This window comes from Rhinopithecus roxellana, chromosome 5, assembly GCF_007565055.1.
Source record: "Rhinopithecus roxellana isolate Shanxi Qingling chromosome 5, ASM756505v1, whole genome shotgun sequence".
In the NCBI taxonomy this organism is placed as follows: Eukaryota; Metazoa; Chordata; class Mammalia; order Primates; family Cercopithecidae; genus Rhinopithecus; species Rhinopithecus roxellana.
In genome coordinates, this window is record NC_044553.1 from 175,579,521 (window position 1) to 175,601,523 (window position 22,003).

Here is a 22,003-nt window from a genome sequence, read left to right on the forward strand (position 1 = left end):
ACAACTGACCAAAATCCAGGCTAAAATAACAGTAAATCTTCCCTTCTTCAAGCAAAATAAATGTTCTGTGTATATTTGTGGGCTACTAGTACATGGGAAAGCAATCCAAAAAACTTTGTTTTATTCATATTGAGAAGCAAGAAAAACTTCTGAGAACTTACAAATGCCTCGATTTCATTAAAGAACAGATAAACTTTAGGAAAGTTCAAGTCCATAATGAAGCTTTAGGAAAGTTCACATTCAAAATGTTTTAAGCTTTTGTTTTTAGTGAACAAATATTATTTTTGTATATGAAAATTAAGTCTCTTGCCCATCATTCATTATATTTGGAGGAAATGTTTTAAATGCTAAACTGTACAAATATTGTACAAATATTTTCTATTTTTTCAAGATTTAAAATAATCTATACCAAGTAATCACAGTCAGAACTAAATCAGGATGCAAATACAAGATGCCTCTGGTCTGGAAGCAAGAGGCATGTGCTAGTTCACTGGGTCACGAAGTTCAAGAGCACGAAAAGTTCCAGCAAATGTCTAAAAAACCCCTCCACCTTCTGTTATAAATCCAACACACAGTTAACACCAACAGAAATGTCTGAGGCGCTCCTGAAAAACAGAAGGAAACGAAATCTTACATGCAACACTTGTTACTTGCAGACAGAGTAGAATTCTCCTGCAGAATTGCTGAGCGGGAAACACCATTGAAACCGCCCTGGAGTTCCAAGTGTAGGTGGTCCAAAAGGTAGCGCATGAATTCATGGGCGTCCTGCTGTTGATAGCCCCTAAAGCAAACAGAAACGGTCACTTACAAGGCTGGGGGGAAGGGCTCTGTGTGCCCAGCCACACCAGCAAGAAGCCAAGGCGTGGGAAAGGTCGGCAGCCCCATGCTCACAAGCACAGTGAGGTCTCCTCACCTTCACGCCCGCAAGCTCTACAGGTAACAGAATTTCTCTTCAAGAATGAATTCTGCTTAAAGATAGGTTTGAAAACCAAAAAATATTAGAACTCATTGGACTTGCAATGATCTCCTCACTTCAGAGGTGAGGAAATTGTGGAGGTGGCGGGGGAGGGGGCGGTATGTGACTTCCCCAAAGTCCTACAGCAAGAGAGTAACAGAGATGGTACTACACCTGTGTTTCCTGGTGGACTCTGACTCTTCTCCCTGCCCACATAACCTCTCTAGAAGATGCTCCAATGTCATACCTTCACCTCTTACCCTCACTAGAAAATCAGGTGTGAACCACTACTATAAGAAAGGGGGATTTAAAATTATTAATGACTCCTTAGATTGAAAGATACTAATTTTTAAACACTGGCTGAAAGGAAGAAAAACTTTACTGAAAGAGTTAAAGATGTCTAACCTTCTCTACCTGTATCCTAACTTCTGACTTAAGACATCTTTTAAATAAATAAATACTTTTAAAAAATGCTTGGCTCATATATAGTTACGCTCTATCCTAAAACTTGAATTTATATAACAATATATTCTTAGGTTACTTCTTACAGTATAGTCAGACAGGAAACTACATGAAATTCTTATACAAATATAGATCAATGACAGTGAACAGGAATGAAGGCAGACAAAATGAAACTGGTACAGGTGGAAGGTCTGGGAAGTTACTTGAATAAAATAAAGAAAGCATTGTTATATAAAGTACTTTTTTTTTTTTTTTTTTTTTGAGACGGAGTCTCGCTCTGTCGCCCAGGCTGGAGTGCAGTGGCCAGATCTCAGCTCACTGCAAGCTCCGCCTCCTGGGTTCACGCCATTCTCCTGCCTCAGCCTCCCGAGTAGCTGGGACTACAGGCTCCCGCCACCTCGCCCGGCTAGTTTTTTGTATTTTTTTTTTAGTAGAGACGGGGTTTCACCGGGTTAGCCAGGATGGTCTCGATCTCCTGACCTCATGATCCGCCCGTCTCGGCCTCCCAAAGTGCTGGGATTACAGGCTTGAGCCACCGTGCCCAGCCTAAAGTACTTTTATAAAACTAAAATAAAAAAGACTTCTGTCTACATTTTGCCAACATGGAAGGTTCTCTTTAATCTAAATCATTAAGTTTTTCTGGTCTGAAGATTCACAACTCCCACTACTCTTCCAGGCAGTGGTTCCACAAACAAAATTTCTTCCAACCAGAGTTTCTGTCAATATATATTTTCCCCTTTTCCTGGAAATTATAAATTATGAAAACAATCTCCCTAAAAAAATTGAACTGTGGAACTTCAAGTCAGAAGTTACTCTGGCATTTCACTATAGCTTTTTCTAAACTATCTGGCAACTAAATATCAATATATATGTTCAAGTACTTCTTCTAAGGCTTATCAATAAAAATGTTAAAATTCAGCCAAAAGCATTCAAAGTTGGTAGTTCCTTTGTATATCTAAGGAGGTGCCTTAAACTTATTTAATACAATATCCATTATTTTCATGACTCAAAGATTAGTAGTTTAAGTTATAATATCTGAAATTCTATCACTTACAAAAAAATTTCCTTCTCTCCCCAAAATAACCTAATATCTAAGTCATAATTTTCCTAAAATGTATCATGAAAACCAGCACCTTATAGCTATACCAATTTGTATTTTCATCAAGTGAACACAAGCGCATCCCATTTTACAAAACAATGTGCCTCATGTACATTAATGTATGTGTCCAACCATACCATGATTCTCTTATATCAAAATGCATTATTTTCTAGTGTTTTCTATACCATTACAAACACATCTTTACATGAGATCATGAAACACTCAGCTATCCTATACAGGTAGGTTGTGAGTCTATTTCAACTTGTGAATTTTACCAGAGAACACTCCCTGCTGCTAAGACTGGAACTTTTTCTAATTATTTCTAAAGAGACATTTACAATTCTCTTTCTAAACATTTAAATGTATAACTTCACTGACTTATCTGAAAGCCTTAATAAATATTTTATTTAGTATGTTAAATTCAACAAACTTTAATTATCTTGTCAATCATTTCCTAATTGTACAACTGGGCTTCAGAATTTACTCTGTGGTAAAACTTCAGTTTCTCTTATTTTATAATCATGTTAAAGGAAACATCCTCACATTTGGGTGCTGTGTTTATGTTTTATATACGTTTTTCAGCAATGTCACCCAAACAGCTGTTTGAGAATTAGTGAGGAAATGCATTTATGAAGAACCAACTAGTGTCTCTGTGACAGACCAGAAATACAGGAGAAAAGAAAACAGACGCAAGTAACTGTGGCTCCAATTTTTTTTGTTTTTTAGATGGAGACTCACTCTGTTGCCAGGCTGGAGTGCAATGGCGCCATCTTGGCTCACTGCAACCTCCGACGCCTTGGTTCAAGGGATTCTCCTGCCTCACTCAGCTCCCAAGTAGCTGGGATTACAGGCACGCACCACCACGCCCAGCTAATTTTTGTATTTTTAGTAGAGACGGGGTTTCACCATGTTGACCAGGATGGTCTCGATCTCCTGACCTCGTGATCCGCCTGCCTTGGCCTCCCAAAGTGCTGGGATTACAGGCGTGAGCCACCACACCCGGCCAACTGTGGCTCCAATTTTAACACTGTCCCTTCTCTCATTTGTCACGTCAGACAAAGATTACCCCCTTCTCCTAAATCTGTCATGAGGATGCTGTGAGAAATCACTTGGGGAGAGAGCACGCTGCAAACACAGAAAGCCTAAAAGGTCTTGAACCATCCATTCTGAACACTGCTGAAGCACAGTGTACAGGAACACACAGCAACTGTCTCTTCACAAGGTTTTGGCACAATGACTACAAACCAGATTTCCCCAAATCTTAAAGACAAATAAATGTTCCAATAAAAAATGATTAAGCCGGGTGTGGTGGCTCATGCCTGTAATCCCAGCACTTTGCTAGGCTGAGGCAGATGAATCACCTAAGGTCAGCAGTTTGAGACCAGCCTGGCCAACATGGCGAAACCCCGTCTACTAAAAAACACAAATTACCCGGGCATGGTGGTGCACACCTGTAATTCCAATTACTCGGGAGGCTGAGGCAGAAGAATAACTTGAACCTGGGAGGCAGAGGTTGCAGTGAGCTGAGATTGTGCCACTGCACTCCAGCCCAGGCAACAGAGTGAGACTGTCTCAAAAACAAACAAAAAAATTAAATAAAATGTTACTTTGCACCTGCTTGAGTGTGAAAAGCAGATGTTCCAAATAAATAAATTAACATCTCAGAATATAGACACATAAAATGACTCATGTGATCCCACCACATACTTAACTGTGACATGCCTGCACATTACTGACTATTCTGTGTCTCCGCAGTACCAGTATATAATCTGTATATATTGTATGTAGAAAGACATATACATATGTATCATCTAAAATACCTAAGATACATTAGAATTTTAGGTTCTGCTCATATTTAAAATATCGTTGACATTAAAAAAAGAATTCTAAAGTTGTTGTTTTGGCCAAAATATCTGCAAGTAAGTTAAACGTATTCCTACTCAGTATTTGGCAGCAATCATGACTGAGTTTCCTCAAAACAAAAACACCAGAAAACAAAATGACAAAAATGAACACAAACGAACTTGTGTTTACAAACACACACACTAATACAATATCAAAATTCTTGACTACAAGAATGAAAATGGTTTAGATATAAAATATCAGCAGAATAGTATTTTAAAAAATTTTTACAAATATCCCAAAAAGACTATTGTTAAATAAAACTTTAGTTAAAGTATCACACGTGGCCAGGCATTGTGGGTCATGACAGTAATCCCAGCACTCTGGGAGGCCAAGGCAGGTGGATCACGAAGTCAGGAGTTCGAGACCAGCCTGGCCAACATAGTGAAACCCCATCTCTATTAAAAATACAAAAAAATTAGCTAGGCACGGTGGTGCATGCCTGTAATCCCAGCTACTTGGGAGGCTGAGGCAGGAGAATCACTTGAACCCAGGAGGCAGAGATTGCAGTGAGCCCAGATCATGCCACTGCACTCCAGTCTGGGCTACAAAGAGGGACTCAAAAAAAAAAAAAAAAAGCATCACATGCAAAGATCTATTTTTTGTCTACAAAAATCCTTTACATTGTCTATAAACCTGAAGAGCAAGCAAACATAAGAATTATGTTTCAATGCTTACGCATCATTTTAAAACATTAATTATAACAATAACTGATTAAAAAAATAAAGTTTCATCTTGGGAAGTCAAGGCAAATATATTAAATCAGACTGTACAGAAAGACCTGATTTGAATCATCAAGAGACTTTCCTGAAGAGTGTTAGCTTTAACCAGGACCCTAGACAAAGAGATAGGGACCACAAGGCAAATGCTGTGGGCAGAAGAAGCACATGACATACAGAGACAACAAAGCAGCAAGACAGAGCTGTGTTAAGAAAAGCAAGGAGTGACAAAGTCAAGCAAAAAAGACTATCAAAATTACAGAAGCACATTTCCTTGAGCCCAGCACTTTCTCTCTTAGATACCTGCACGTGTATGTAAAAGACTACTCACTGTAGCACTGTTTAGAACAGCAAAGACTAGAAACAGTCCATAGAGCCACTGGGAGGGACTTGGACACAAATGATGATAGAACTAGAAAATGGTCTGAGGAAGCTGTTTGTATACTAGTATGTGAATCATCTCAAAGGAGGGACAAACATGATACATCACCAATTACGTTAAAAATTCCATAAACACACATACACACACTTGCCTGGACATGTACACACAACATCTGAAAGGATACAGAAAACTCTAGTAACTATGGTTGCTTCCAGAAAACAGAATGAATGGCTAGGGAACAGAATAAAACATTCACTGCATATTCTTTTGTTACCTTTTGAATTCTGAACCACATGTTTTTGCCTATTTAAAAAAATACACTTTAAAGTATTTTTATGAAAAGCAAAAGGACAGAAAGAGCTGAACATACTGAGAAATCAAAAGAAGTGTGGTAAGTACATATGTATGTTGGAAAAGGTCAAAACTTCAAGAAAATTTTCCCTGCTAGGTAACTGGCTTTTAGTTTCAGTGGGGAAAAAAGAATAGGCTTAATGATTTCTCTATCCAAAGCTGCTGATTACATTGAGGGTGTGTGTTTTGGGGGTGTGTGTATGTATATATATTTGTGTATTTAATAGATGAAAGATGTTTCTACTTCTACATGCATGTTTGTATTTCAGGGTCCTCATATTTCATCCCAAAGGATCAAGTTCGCTAGACACTGTCATGTGTTAACCAAGGAAAATGGGCTTTTTAAACCTAAAAAACATTCCTTTGGGATTAAAAATAAACATAAATCAAGATTCATGCACTTACACACAGGCATGTTATAAGAATCTTACCTGCATACCTCATAGAGTAAGAGCTGTAAAAAGCAAGCCCCATCTCCCTGCCTCACACCTGGGCACTGTGCAGTGACCCTGCACTAAAGCTTTGTCCATGATATAATCTCAAGATCTAGATCTGACCAAGAGAAAAACTGTTCTTTGATTATATAAAAATGGGGAACAATCTCAATTATTGCAGCACTAAAAGCAAGCCAGCTAAGAATACCAAATTACCCTATTCTCATCAGCCATTAAAGAAATGGAAGAGTTCATGTATATCTGAAATCTTCCCCAGAGACTCACGTGCTAAATTCCTCAGCCTGGTTTCCTTATTCCTTCATCAGTAGGAATATTCCAATATGAAAATGAAACAGCTAAAAACTAAATCATGCTCACAGCTGGGCTACATAAGCTAGAAAGGACAGAGATGTGGAAAGATGTACAGGAAAAGCAGATTTCTACTGTATAAAATATAATGTTTCTAAGCTTTCAAGAATGAGGGACCCTGGTCACCATGGGGATTAAGAAAACAGTATCAAATTAGTTAATGGGACTTGTTCAAGGTATGTGGGCAAATCATTGTCAACACGTCTATTATTCGCCAACTCCACAAACACCTGGACTCTAATTTTGGTCATTACCCTACTAGACGCATAAGCTTAAACAAGTTGCTTCTCCTCTCTGTCTCAGTTTTGTCTCCTCTAAAATGGGGGCAATATTTCCTGCCTTGACTGGAATTGTGTTCTTGCTTGTTTTTTAATGGAGACCAGATATAAAACACCCAGTGGGTGGCACACAGCAGGCATTCAATAAATGGAAACTATTATTATGTAATAATAAAACACAAAGACTAAACCTCTGTCAAGAGTCTACCAGGTGATTATGTTAAAATTTTTTTTATTAGGTCCAGACCTGACTAGTGGTAACTTAACTGTCATTCCTACCTTTCATACTTAAGAGTCAAGACATTCTCAAATTCTTATGTCTTTCCTGAGAGGAGATTTAAATGGTATGATACATAAAAGGAGTTTCTTTCAAAACAAAGACTATGGTTAACTTTAGTTACGTCAGATCCTTAAGGCTAGACTTTTTAGCAAGGCAACAATTTAAAGTCCTTTGAAGTTAATTACCTTTTAAATATATCTCTATATTAACAATACATCTTTTTAGGCAATAGCGCAAGAAAGATCGCTAAGTTTACTACAGCATGGTGTTTTTTTTTTTTAAAAAAGGAGAAAGGATGTACATTAGGTGCCAAAATCGTAACTAGTAAGAACCATGACTTGCTTCAGAAGGGTAAAACGGGCAGAAGGTGGCCAAGGCTGCTGTCAAACACCTGCAGTGCCTCAAAGCTGCCATCATCCGAATCCCTACAGGGATGACAGGCCTACGAGAAGAGGCAGGAGACTCCTCTGACAGCTAGGTGTACAGCAGAGGTGTATTTTGCTCAAGTGAGGCGAGACAGAAAGCACAGGCACCACAGCAGCTCTCTGGCCACACCAGGATGTGGCACAGCCGCCTTCTAGAGAGTGTGTCCCAGGCCCTTGACAACAGCCTTCCCAGAGCTTCCAAACTCAGCTCTGAACAGTTCATATAATACCACGCACTTTTACTGATCATATTAATTTTTTTAGCTGGAATAACAAGACAGTGTGTGATTATAATTATTCTACATTGTGAAAGGATTGAGGAAATTTTGTCCAGTATCTTTTCCTAGTGCACATAAGTTATTTATAAGGGCTTTATGTTTATAGCAACAAAATAACCCACCTCTTGTTAAAGACTTTTCTACAGTCTATTATTTAAATAAACACATTTGTTTAGTCAGATGTATTCGATTTCTACTCTTCTTAAAAAGAAAAAACACCAAACCAGTGTTAAGTATTTAGAATATTTAGAATATTTAGAATACAACCACTTCATCAGGAATTGTTTCAGGAACAGTATAGACACTAATATTAATGTTTAAAATACCTTTCTTTAAATAATACTTACCTAAAGTTTGGCATAATCTTCCAAACAACATAAAATAAGGACTCTGGGCTAAATGCAGTCTGGCTGCCTTGCCATAAAGCACAGAGTGTCTTTCTAAACTCTTCTACCAAAGACCTGCAAAAGAGGAAAGGACAGTGCCCTCAGATTAGTGAGAGGCTACAATTTCAACACAGCGTCCACTCGTCTAAAATGCATAATACATACAAAATGAACACTTAAAAAGGATTTGGTCTTTTCTGAAGAAAGTCTGAAAAATAAGTAAGAGCATCTCAAAAACCCATATAAGTAGCAGTAATTCTGACAAAGCTAATTTGTAACCATATGGTTAACTCTGAGTGTGCCAATGCACTGCCGTATTTCTACACTCTGAGTCAAACATGCAAGCAAACAATACAGCACTGGGTGAGTTATAGGCCAAATTACTTAAGAATGTACATTTTCAAAATGCAAAGCAAGCATTCAGCTCTCTTTCTCCCCTCCTGCCTTGTCCTTCTTGCTACTCACTAGCACCCCCAGACTCCAGCCTGTGTCACAAACCTTCACCACTTGGCTCTCCACCAGTGACCCTCAACTCCAAAAGTCAGATTTTCTCATGACTATTTTTATGTAAACTTCTCCAGTTTCCAGCAAGAATTTTCTGCTGGAGGTCCTCTTGTCACTTTCACCTCTATGTGCACTGACCTGCTCCAGCATCTACTGCTCTCTGTACACCCTCCTATCACCCAATATCCACACTCTTCTTCTCGCATAGGAATAGAACTCTCATTTTTTTCCTGGGCATATAAACTCTCAAAATAAAAAACTGAGTGTGTCCAAATTCCGGGAAATGTCTTAAAAAGAAGAGTAGTCCTATATTAATCCTTTCCTTCTTCCTGCTAGGGATGGGGACGGAGTTGGGGAGTCCCAGCACCACGGTGGACTATGTGGATGGATAGGGCTTCCGGAGGTTGGTGGAACAGAAAGCCAGGAGGAGCCAGATGGCTTTGTCAAACTACCCTGGACAGACAGCCTCTGACTTTTATGTGAGGAAACAAACCATGGATGTTTAAGTCACTTAACTCTGGTTTTCTACACCTGTGGCTAAACTGATCCAACTCAACTTCAACTTCCATAGCTGTCAATATAAGCACCATATTTTTGGATACTTGATTGATATCTCAGAGAATCTCAGTATCTTCTTTCTCAACCCTCATGATCACGTAGGACCCTGGAATACAAATCATATTTTTGACTTCCTAGTACTTGTACTTGAACCCTCTTCCTATGTTGGAGAATCCCCACTTTTAAGAGTTTGCCTCCCACTTCTGAAGCTAAACAGCCAGACACTTGCCTTCTCAGGCTCCCTTGCAGTCAGAGCACAGGTACACAGCCTGGGCTCTGCCCATCCAAAGCAGGAGTTAGTGACACAAAGAAGAAGGGACAGCACCAAATCCTCTCTGGTAGCAGTGGGGGCAAAGAGCATCATCCGGAGTGCAGGGCAGCAGCATGGCCACGTCCTCCAGCACCCATCTCCAGCAGTGCTGGTAACAGGAACTCTGCTGCTGTGCTGGGCACCAGAGGCAGTGGCGGCCTTACAGGACAGTTCTGTGGGGTGACTGTGACTGCGGTGCTGCTGCCTCGGACTCCAGACCTGATTTTTCACTCACCCATTATGATTAGCTCACCAATATCCCTGCAGTAAATACCTTTTCTGCCTAAATCAGCCAAAGGCAATTTCTGCAGTCTGAAACTCAACCCTGCATGACACAAATATATCAAGTACTACTAATTCTTCTCTTAACTCATACACATGTATTTTTTCTGCTGTTTCACTGCTGTCCCCTCTGACCTGATTACTGTAGAGTGCAAAGCCTCCTTGAAAGCAGGCACTTTCAACTCATCCTAGATGCTGCTGTGAAGGAAACTCCCTTCAAACACCACTTGCAGTGATGTCATTCCAGCCCTGCTCCACGCTTGGCTTTCTAGTTTCCCTGCACTGTGACTCTGGCCCTACTGCCCATCATTCTGACATGTTGAGTCCTACTCTCCCTCAGCCACCAAGGCAGGACAGTGTCAAATCACAGGATGGTCCTTCAGAATGAGTGAGAATGGGAGTGTGTGGAAGTGGAGGGGCAGACAGAGAAAACATTAAATACATAAGGAGTATGAACCACAGTCCTTCTGAAAAAAGAGCTGTAAAGTTAAGACACGAAAAATGTGCCCCCTACAATTGTCATAATGATAGATCTTCTGAACCACAAATAACGGAGGTCTACACCAAATGAGGATACAGGACTTGTTCTTAATGAGCACTTGTCCGTTTTTTCCCCCTCTCTGTATCAACCAAAAATTGACTTTATTCCCCCACAACTAATTTGTTGACTACAAATTAATTTCAGTATCCAAGACAGGATTACCTAACACTGTGAGACAAATCAGTTCACAGGGACTAATGAGATTCATCGTCGCCTACACGTAGAACTGCATTTCACATCTAAATGCCAATTCTTCAATGCCCAAATCTGTAGTCAATAAGCAGAATGCTAAATTTATCCCTCCTGTTATGGTAAATAAAAGAATCCCAACAAGTTTTTTTTTTTTTTTTTTTTTTTTTGAGATGGCATCTCGCTCTGTCACCCAGGGTGGAGTGCAGTGGCGCAATCTCGGCTCACTGCAAGCTCTGCCTCTTGGGTTCAAGCAATTCTCCCGCCTCAGCCTCCCGAGTAGCTGGGACTACAGGCGCCCACCACCAAACCCAGCTAATTTTTGTATATTTAGTAGAGATGGGGTTTCACCATGTTGACCAGGCTAGTCTTGACTGACCTCAAGTGATCCACCCACCTCAGCCTCCCAAAGTGCTGGGATTACAGGTGTGAGCCACCATGCCGGGCCGGAATTCCAACAGTTATTAAGACTGCCAGCTAGATACTTAAACACAATTTTTAGAAGATTTTTTTTTTTTAAGGCATGTGCCTGTTAGCTCACATAATACAATGGAAATCACCAGTGAGAGTAATTTGTTTTGTAACTCAAAGCCAAAAGGACATATTCTTGCAACTCACACATTGTTATCCCCTTGGCTCCTGGTGTGGTATGTCCGCCTTCCTGCTGTTTTCCCATTCCTTAACTCCACAGCGGGCAGTTCTTTGAAATAACAGCAAAACTGCTCAATGTTACTATTTTAAAAGGAAGGGAAAAATATTTTAAAAAGAAAAGAATAGGACTGTAAAGAAAGTTGATGAAGCCTACATACACATTTTGAAATTGCAATTTTTCAATTGTCTCATTTAAATTGTATTCAATGCAATCTCTTGCATTCAGTTTCTTCATTATGATTCTTCCTTCTAAGAAAATAGTATAGACAGATGACTTTGTAAAAAACAAAAACAAAAAACAAAGAACTGAAAACAAAATCCCTTTTCAAAAAAATCCCCAATTTTCCCTCCAGTTATAGGTGGTCACCATTTCTTTCTTTACAGTTGCTTGTTTCCAGGTATTCAATAATTTCCTCAAATAAAAACAAACCATGAAACTGACCATATTATTTTGATACACTGTACAGAATCATAAGGAGAATTCGGTAGTAACTATAATTTCCTCTTTGAGCAAGAAGAGGTAAGCTGAGAGGCAGTGCCTTCCAAGAGAGATCAAACATGCCTTCCGCTTCTTATCAGCAAACATGCCTTCCTTGGGAAGATCATTTATTCTGGCCTTTGATGTCTCATTAAAATCTAAAAGTATGCAACTTTCAAAATAATTTATTCTACAAAACTTAGATCAGCCTTGTTGACTATTTTATTTTTACTACTTGTCTCATATTTTGAAGACATCTCATCTTATGACCTTGATTAACCTATTTATGCCTAGTGTTCCATTATTGGAATGCTAAGCTTCTGGGAGTTATTTATATCTTACTGCTCAAGGTCATCACCAAGGTCTGATTTTTCATACAAAAAAATTGCAACCTCTGGCATAAATGGGTTAAGACTCAACTAATGACTGAAATAAGCTCTTTGAACAAGGTTCTCTGTAATCCAGGGTCTGCAAACTGTGGCCCACAGGCCAAATCTAGCCCTCCACCACGCAGCTCTTAAAGCGAGTTTTACATTTTTAAAGTGTTGTTTTATTTAATTAATTTATTTATTTTGGAGGCAGAGTCTCACTTTGTCACCTAGGCTGGAGTGTAGTGGCACCATCTTGGCTCACTGCAACCTCCACCTCCTGGGTTCAAGTGATTCTCCTGCCTCAGCCTCCCAAGTAGCTGGGACTAGAGGCACACGCCACCACGCCCAGCTAATTTTTGTATTTTTAGTAGAGACGGGGTTTCACTATGTTGGCCAGGCTGGTCTAGAACTCCTGACTTCAGGTGATCTGCCCGCCTCAGCCTCCAAAAGTGCTGGGATTACAGGCATGAGCCACTGCATCCAGGCCTAAAGTGTTGTTTTAATAAAGGGCAGGGTGGTGGGGGAATATGTGAGAGAGACTGTAGCCTGAAATACTAAAATGTTTACTATCAGGCCTTTCACAGAAAAAGTTTGCTGATCTCAGTTCCAGCCTATTCAAGAAGCAACTGGAAATAACCGCAAACAACTATTCACTGCTGGACACTGCTGTTAAGTACGTCAGACAAATTACATTATTTAATCTTCCCAACTACCCCATGAGGTAGGAACTACTGTCCCCACTTTTACTGAGGAGGAAACGAAGGCACAGGAAATTAAGGTATCTTGCCCCAAACCATATGACTAGAGTTAGTGGCAGACAAGATAGGAAGCCAGAGCTGTAGCTCTTAACCTTTAATGTCAGACGCTTAAGCTCTGACTGCAGCGTTACCTGAGTGACTGAAGGATGGCGTTCATGAAACACGTGTTCCCCAAATTCCGAAGGCCTGTGGCACAAATGGCAGTGGTGCTTCCCTGTAAGTGGTGCAAGAAGAGGCCATCAGTAATGCCAAGGGAAGGCCAACTGTTTCAAACATCAAAGCTAAGGCAAGGCCTCTGAAACTCTAGCACCAAGCCAATTTGGAATTGGTCCTTTTCTGTCCAATGAATATTTGAAACAAACTAGTCTCTGTATAATGTCTGGATATTTTTAGAAGGCTGTTTCTGATCCTGGGGTTGTTCTAAATGGAAGTATCTTATTGAAAGCTTATGAGGAAATCACCATTAATGAGTACCATGGAGTACACAATGCAAAAACCAGGAAATCCTTAAAATAACATTTAAGACTTAATGCCTTTTTAAGATTCTATAAAAACTAAGAGAAATGGAAAAATATAAATATATATGCCCCAAGTATTTTTGTCCCCAAACTTTTAACTCTAAGCCATATATAAATGGCCAATACGCATTTTCTTAACAATGGGATATTAATCTTAAAAAGCTGCCTGAGGCCAGGCACCTCACCCCTGTGATCCATCACTTTGGGAGGCTGAGGTGGGCGGATCACCTGAGGTCAGAAGTTCAAGACCGGCGTGGCCAACATGGGGAAACTCTGTCTCTACTAAAAATACAAAAAGGCCGGGTGTGGTGGCTCATGCCTGTAATCCTAGCACTGTGGGAGGCTGAGGTGGGTGGACTGCCTGAGCTCAGGAGTTCGAGACCAGCCTGGGCAACACGGTGAAACTCTGTCTCTACTAAAATAGAAAAAATTAGCCGGGCGTGGCGTGCACCCATAATCCCAGCTACTCGGGAGGTTGAGGCAGGAGAACTGCTTGAACCCAGGAGGCTGAGGTTGCAATGAGCCAAGATCACGCCACTGCACTCTAGCCTGGGTGACAGAGTGAGACTCCGTCTCAAAAAAGAATATATAAAAATACAAATACAAAAATTAGCCAGGCGCGGTGGCATGCACCTGTAGTCCCACCTACTTGGGAGGCAGAGGCTGTGGCAGGAGAATCACTTGAACCTGGGAGGCGGAGGTTCCAGTGAGCCAAGAATGCGCCACTGTACTCCAGCCTGGGCTACAGAGCAGGACTCTGTCTCAAAAAAAGGAAAAGCTGCCTGAACCTAAAGACTTAGTCTTAAAAACGAAGGCTGGGTTTTCTGATGAGTAAGGAGTATGAGCAGGTATTAAGAGTGAACTGTTTTCTAGGGCAGAGGAGCACAGCAGTAATGCTGATGGGAAGAAGGTGCTGACAGATGGACTCACTGGGGTCACAGCAATAATCGACAGTACAAGTGGCAAACATTGTGTAAAATATTCCAAATCCAAGACACATTTATAAGAAAGTCTGTAACAGGTAACTTTACATGTTAGAGTTGTAACAAAACAGTGATTAAATCTCAACTAACTCTTATTTTTGAATAAATTTTAATTACTTACATTTACTTTTAATAACTTGCTGTTTAGTGTTGAGTTTTCCAAAAGTTTTCTTTTCCTATGCCTGTCAGCTGTGAAAGCTGAGCTATTAAAACACAAGCAGATAGTGAAAAAGTTATTAATATATGCATGCTACACCACAGGTCAAAGAATAAACTCCAGCTGCCCTCAAGACCTAGGGCATGGAGACCTCCCTGACTGCTTCGTCAGGCCCACTGGGGCCCACACGTATTTGAAGTTAACTGAGGAACTCTATTTCCTTGGAAATCCCCACTGCTCCTCCAGCAGAGGTGGGCCAGACACCGCTCCTCCAGCAGAGGTGGGCTGGATGCTGCTCCTGGCAAAGCTGGCCAGAAGATGCAGCCCGTGGGACACTCCCCACCACCACTCTCACTGTCTGACCCACTGCGAAGCTTCACAGAGCAGAAGGCTCATTCCTCACAACAAAAGGAAAACCCTGGTCTGACATGACTGTTCTGAAATTTAACAGTAAGTCTCCATATGCTATTTCTTTCTTAATTTTGATATAAAGATGTCATGTTTTGCTCATTTGTCTTAATAGATGAGGATATGATCTGAGTTTGAGGAATGATAAATAAGTTACAGGAATATAGGCACATGTACATTCATTAGATGCAGCTATGCACCAAAGGACATTCCAAAACACATCAGAGCAGAAATTCTGAATTAAAATCACTCAAAATTTTTCTTGATGTAAGAAATATTTTGCTTAAAATTTATCAGAAAGTTATTTCTATTTTCAAAAGGTCACGTTAAAATTTTTATATCTCAGGCATATTAATCTAAAGGAAGTAAAAATTATGGTTAAACAACAGACTTTTAAGGCTGCCAATTCTTTCCCACCTTCTAAAAGTACCAAGTTAATCCAAAGTAAATACATAATTATTTTTTCTTACAGAATTTCCACATGAATTATGTCTTTGAAACATGAGAACTAGTGACAGTTGCTTCAAACCTCAAAATATTCTTCAGAACTGTATGTTTCTCTCTCACAGTACTGGTAACTGCAAGATGAAGAGACCAATTCTATAGGCTATAGTGTTCAATTATTCCTTCACAAATTCTGTGAAGTGGGGAAGGTAAACCACAAGCATAGTATATATGCTCTTTATGATAATGCCTAAGAGTTCATTTTCAGTTGTAACCTATATCAATAAGGCATTTCGCCTTTTAAAAATGTAAGTTATTACATTTTATCCTCAATGACTCTCAAAATGCAGAATCTTCTAGATCCATGCTATCTAATATAGTAGCCACTCACTCCATGTGGCTATTTAAATTAATTAAACTTGAAGTTTAAAATTCAGTGTCTGAGTTGCACTAGCCACTTTCCAAGTATGGCTAGTGTTACCATATTAGAGTGGATAGAGAACACTTCTGTCGCTGCAGAAAGTTCTGCTGGACAGTGCTGCTCCACAGGGCATGTGGAATAGTCAAAAGTTAAGTAAAACACAAATATGATCGTAGTTTCTAAATTCCACTACAGATTAAACCAATGTTTGCAAAACACAAAAATGAATCTAGGTAATGTTTTTCAACATAGGAAATGGACTGTAAGGTAGACTTTTCACTGGGGTCAAGCAGACGTGTAGACAGGTGGTCTATGACACGTTTCATCTGATGAAGTGGTCAATGGAAATAAAAGATTTCCTAACTGTATAAATGCATGCAGGTTCCCAAATGCCCTCTTTTCCCTGTGACTTAGTTCTGATTAATTTATTTCAGACTGAGAGGGTAGTCTTTACCTAGAGAAAACCATAAGTGGCAGAAAAAATATTCTGGTAGCCACCTACTTCTATAACAAATAACCAAGTTACTAAGACCTTTACAATGACATCACCACACCAAAGAGTGATACTACACATACATTCCTTCAGGAATCTCAGACTTCATGTTTATTGTGAACAATTTCAGAGAAAATTAAATATTTTGGATCTGTGTGTATCTGTCTCTAATCCTAGATAGGGCTCATCAAATTAGAAGAGAAGCACTCTGAAAAAGGGCCAAAAGACAACAAACCAAAAAGTACTTAAACCTAAAGTACTTTAATTGGTTTAAAGAAATCATTATTCTTCCAGTATCGGCTTTATAATCTAGTTAGTCAATGAGACATACATGTCTGGTTTTAACAAACACTACGCAGTATTGCCCTCAAAGAAGTTAGGTTATTTCCTTTCAGTATGCAATTTTGAAACATTCTATGGGCTTTACACTTAAGTTTGCTAAGGCATTCCTGCTTTGTGCATGTTTTCACAATACCTTCTACACAGCAACTGCCAAAATAAATTAGATGGCACTTAATGATTTGGTGTGATGTACACAGATTTCACTTGAGTCAGCAGTCATTCCACAGCCATGCTTCTATGCACTGTAGCTTCAAAGGCATGGCTAGCTGGGTTTCTGTTTATTACTTCAATCTCGGGTCCAGTGAGTTTTCTCTAACTAAGCTATTTGACTATTCCAAGAAAAGTCTGTTCACATATAGTTTCATTTCTTTATGATGACAAAGTATTCATAGCTCCTTGTTAATGTCAAGTGATATTTAACTGTCCCTAACAAGCAAGAAAAAGAAACTAGGATCCTGTGCTATTGCACAGATGCAAAGTGGACAATATGTTCATTAAACCTAATTTCTCTTAAAAATGATGCATAAATCATAGTGCTTCCTAGTAGACCTCACAATACATTTGACAAGGGTTTTCTATTATCAAAAGTAACTATATGATGATTTCACACCTTTTTCTGCCCTTTCCTTGTACCCTCAAAATTCCCCTTGCAAATAAATTGAGTAGCTTATAAATTGTTGGGTAATAATTTTACAACAGGTTCTTGAGAACTTAGATATGGTTTATGACAAATATTAAATAAAACAAATGCAGAGCTATGACCACTAACTATGGGCCAAGTTTTAGATATACAAAGCCAAGGTTTATTTTATCAACATTTCAATCATATTATAAACATGAAGTTATAACACTCATCGACAAAAACCCCACTCAAAAATTCTAAAAAATACTTCAACCCTATTCTTAGACCCTTCTTTTTCCAAAGGCCTATTACTTACTTTTCCAAGTTCTGTAAGTGTTCTCTGACTTTCTGTACCAGTCCCAGCTTGGTGTCATTGACCACAAAATCATCACAGCGATAACTGCAAGGAAAATATTAATCAATGTGTGTAAAGAGCTTGAGGAAACCACAGTAATGAAATCACTAAAAGGCCTGGCTGCTGCCAAGATGATCACATGGCTCTGCAGGCAGTTACTGCTGGTGGTAAGTTTAAAGAGGACCTGGAATTCACAATGGAATGTTTTTCAAGAGTCTTTTTAAAAGCCACGTAGGCAATGAACATTAGCTTCTTTTCACGTTTTTTACTCAAAAGCGCTTCAATTCCTCCTTTGAAAATGAAATAAGCTGCTACACGTGTTACATTCTTTTTAGTGGTGCCTAATACATGGAAATGAAATAAAAAGCACCGAGTCTTTCCATGTAGCATTAAGCCTAAAGCTTTAAGGTAACACTTCCCAACCCAAATTAATGGGGAATTGGGGGGAGGAGAGATTTAAGTGAAAAGCAGGGAAAAGGTAATTAGCCTGTAGGGATATCTGAATAGAAAAACTAAAGTTAAAGCTGCAAATTTTAAACAGAATGTAATTAAAAGAGATTGAATTCAGATGAGTTGAGAAGAATGATCTTTCATTCTGAGGCACTACAAAACAAAAGTATAAAACAGTGGCTATATCATTCAGGCAATTGATAAGTGCTTTGAAGAAAAATATTTAAGCTATTTTTAAAAACCAACACTCTGTGTGTTTTACAAGACAATAAGCAAATAATGTAACAAATCACACATAATATAAACTTTAACTTGTACACATTAGCATTTAATTTTTTCCTGGGATAAGGCCAATTTTAACAAAAACAACTGACAAGCTGGCACTAAGATATTCTTTTGAATATGCAGCTTTGCATGAAGCCACTTGTTATTACTACCAAAGAATAATAAAAATAACACTGCCGTTCTCAGCAAACAAAACTGTGAAAGCACAGCAATTAGCAGAAATTAGGTCATCTCTAGCAGAATCCCAAAAACATTTTATATCTGAAAACCATTTTATTAAAAAGAGACAGAAAGAAAGAGAGAGAAAGAGGTGGGGAAAAGTAATTTTAAAAGATTACACAAAAAAGCATGCTTGTGTCTTTTACTCAGAGAAATGAAAATTTTAAGTGGATGCTTTGAAAACTGTCACTACAATGTTATAGATGTAATTATTTAACACATACTCTCATTAACTGACCACCCAGGCAGTCAATCAAGATTTCTCTAACATATTCTGAGTGTCTAAAGTCAGTTCCCAACAATTCCACAAATAGCTAAAAGCAGTCTTTTATATCCTGGACCATTTTCTATTATCAAAGTACTACCAGCAGGAGAAAAAAATTCTTCACTGGTCTTATACCAACCACATAAAGAAATTAAATTAGTGCAAAGTTTTAATTTTTTGCTCCCTCTCAGCACAAATATTAAGAGGATAAGATCTACTTTGTCTGTTAAATTTGGGCTTAACACATTTGCTACCTCTATAAACCTTAAGCATTCACTGAAGAAGGAAATTGTATCGTTACTCTACTCGAATTTCTGCTTACATTTTCATTTTATGTTTGTATAAATTCATGCATGTAGTTTGAATAAAACAACACTCAGTGTCCAAAACTCAAAATGCTAGCATTTATCTGGAAAGTGAAGTCTAAGAGCAAACTCAGATCGCTTTTTATGTATTTATAGGATGCCATTAATATCTAATTGAAAACTGAACCTCTAACTGCCACAAATAAGTGGTTGTTTAAACAAATAAATTATTTCAAAGTAAATTAAATAACTGATTTATTTCTTTAAATTAAAGTAATCCTTTTTGGTATAACATGAAGTCAGCCTTGGATATAAAATTACATTTGTTAAAGTACAGACTCATTTACGGACTTGCTCTGTTCCTCCAGGCCAACTGGGTCCAGTTGCTTTGCCTCTCTACCCTTTCATCACCAAAGTAAGCTGATCTATACTCTAGAGCTGTGCAAATGTGGCTACGGCAACTGAGGAATACAATTTTAAGTTTTAAAACTTTTAATTAATATAAATTCTTAACTGAAGCAGTGTAATATCTTTTACAGTTAAGCACAATGTTATAGTTTGGTAGAACTGTATTCTGCTTTTATTATTAAATTGTGCAAGATATATGGCAGTGCACAGTTGGGTAAATGTGTTATTTCTAGCATTACACAAAAGCATATCACCAATCTACAACTGACAGAATGAGTCAGTTCAAATGATTTTTCTATGCAACAATGTAGCACTGTAATGGGTTTATTTGAACATTTTATGCAGATACCATAAGTTCCAGTGACACTTATGTAAATCATAATTGGCAATTAAATTAAAATACTTATTTTAATTATTTTATAATTAAATTTTTCTAGCTTAAAAATAGAAAAATTTTTACTTTCAAGTGAAGGCATACCACTGAGGAAGAATCAAATGAAAAGAAAACAGACTCCACAAGGTATGTCACAAATTTTACAAAGAATGGCAATTGCAATTTGCTGCAGCAGAGCAAAATTAAAAAGCTGCTGTGTAAAAAGTTTTAAGATAACAGACAACAGTTAAGAGATATTTTCAGCAAATGCATTTCAATTTAATACAAAATGGCTTCAGTTAAAAACATAATCAATAAAATTAGTCACAATCAGTGAAATCAGAATTAAATGTAAAACAAAAAAATTCCTGAAGATTTTACAGAACTTGAGCTTGTAAGCGGCCAGCTATAAAACAGCTTGGATTCTTTTTTTCTTTATTTTTTAAAAATACAGCTGGGGTATCCTGTTTCCCAGGCTGGTCTCAAACTCCTGGCCTCAAGCAATCCTCCCACCTCAGCCTCCCACAGTGCTGGGATTACAGGTGTGAGCCACCGCGCCTGACTAGTTCAGATTCTTGTTCAATGTAGAAAACAATTTTAAGATGGTGAGATGAAAAATTAAATTATTTCCGTTAAGGAAATTGTATTTTTAAATTATGAGGAAAAAAGCTAAAAAGGTATTTTACAGAAAGTGAAAAATCTTTGAGACATCAAGCAACTGTCAGTGAATAAAAAGGCCCTTCTAACAATATTAAAGATCAATTAAGTCAGCATTTGAAAAGTTACAAGTATTTTTAGCTTTAGATGAATTTTAGAAGAGATAATGCCCAATTAATACTATAGGTATATCTGTCTCAAATGACCTTCAAATTTACAGAGAAATGTCTTCATCTATTTGCAATCTTAAATTTAAAAACTGATCTTATGTTGTAGATATTTTTGAATTCTCTACATCTGTAACTTTCAGCTAGATATAAAAAAGTCAGTTTCTAGCAACACAATGTTCAAACATCTGTATTTGTTGGATTTATTTCTCTTATTACTTTGTTCTGCTGTGTGAAACACAATGCAAATATTTGTGCCCTGAGGCAGATTGTATCATGGAGGCAGCTATTAAAATTGTTCAGACCGGGCATGGTGGCTTATGCCTGTAATCCCAAGACTTTGGGAGGCCGAGCCGGATGGATCACAAGGTCAAGAGATCAAGACCATTCTGGCCAACATGGTGAAACCCCATCTCTTGTAAAAATACAAAAATTAGCTAGGCGTGGTGGCACATGCCTGTAGTTCCAGCTACTCAGGAGTCTGAGGCAGGAAAATGGCTTGAACCCGGGAGGCGGAGGTTGCAGTGAGCTGAGATCGCGCCACTGCACTCCAGCGCACTCCAGTCTGGCGAAAGGGCTAGACTCTGTCTGAAAAAGACCCCAAAATTGTTCAGTACATATGCACAAATGCTCTAAATCATCATCAGTTTATGGAACTGTTAAAAGAAATAGAAGACAATGAATTTAATGACCACATTATTAGCTACTGTTGGTTGCTTGAGTCAAGGAAGAGTTTTGCAAAGATTTACAATTCTGGTAACTCTAATTCAGATTTTCTTGAAACAAAAGAAATGCTTGTCAATATTCAACAATCAAAGAGTAAACCAGGAATAGATTTTTAGAAATCTCAGTGTGATTTACAGTTACCCCTGTATCACAATGCATATCAACTAGCTAGATTTGAAGACCCAAGGAGAGAAAAAGCTTATTTATGACCTAGCTAGACAAGTACAAGAATTTGTGTTAAAACTGAAGCTTTTTATAAGACAAATCAATGATTGTACACATTTTTCGACATGAATTAACATGCAGCAGCACAGCACTGTGTGAAGTGGCTGCAAAACCTATGGAAAAAAAATATAACAAATGCTTTGTTGATATGCATAAACTTAGTTGATTTTCAATTTATATGATGCCCCTTTGAATTTCATGTTGATAATAATAAGTTT

At 38.4% G+C, this 22,003-nt stretch overlaps 1 protein-coding gene across 4 annotated transcripts in view; it reads right to left on the reverse strand.

The window, feature by feature from the left end:
• USP3 (ubiquitin specific peptidase 3) overlaps positions 1–22,003 on the reverse strand; it is a 94,571-nt gene that overhangs the window by 20,971 nt on the left and 51,597 nt on the right. For all 4 annotated transcript variants that reach the window (XM_030929956.1, XM_030929957.1, XM_030929958.1 and 1 more), the window contains 6 exons: positions 17,667–17,750; positions 14,585–14,666; positions 13,094–13,176; positions 11,323–11,436; positions 8,282–8,395; positions 635–781 (listed from right to left, as the gene is read on the reverse strand). In XM_030929956.1, the coding sequence (XP_030785816.1) occupies positions 635–781; positions 8,282–8,395; positions 11,323–11,436; positions 13,094–13,176; positions 14,585–14,666; positions 17,667–17,750 (624 nt within the window). The remainder of the gene's footprint in view (positions 1–634; positions 782–8,281; positions 8,396–11,322; positions 11,437–13,093; positions 13,177–14,584; positions 14,667–17,666; positions 17,751–22,003) is intronic.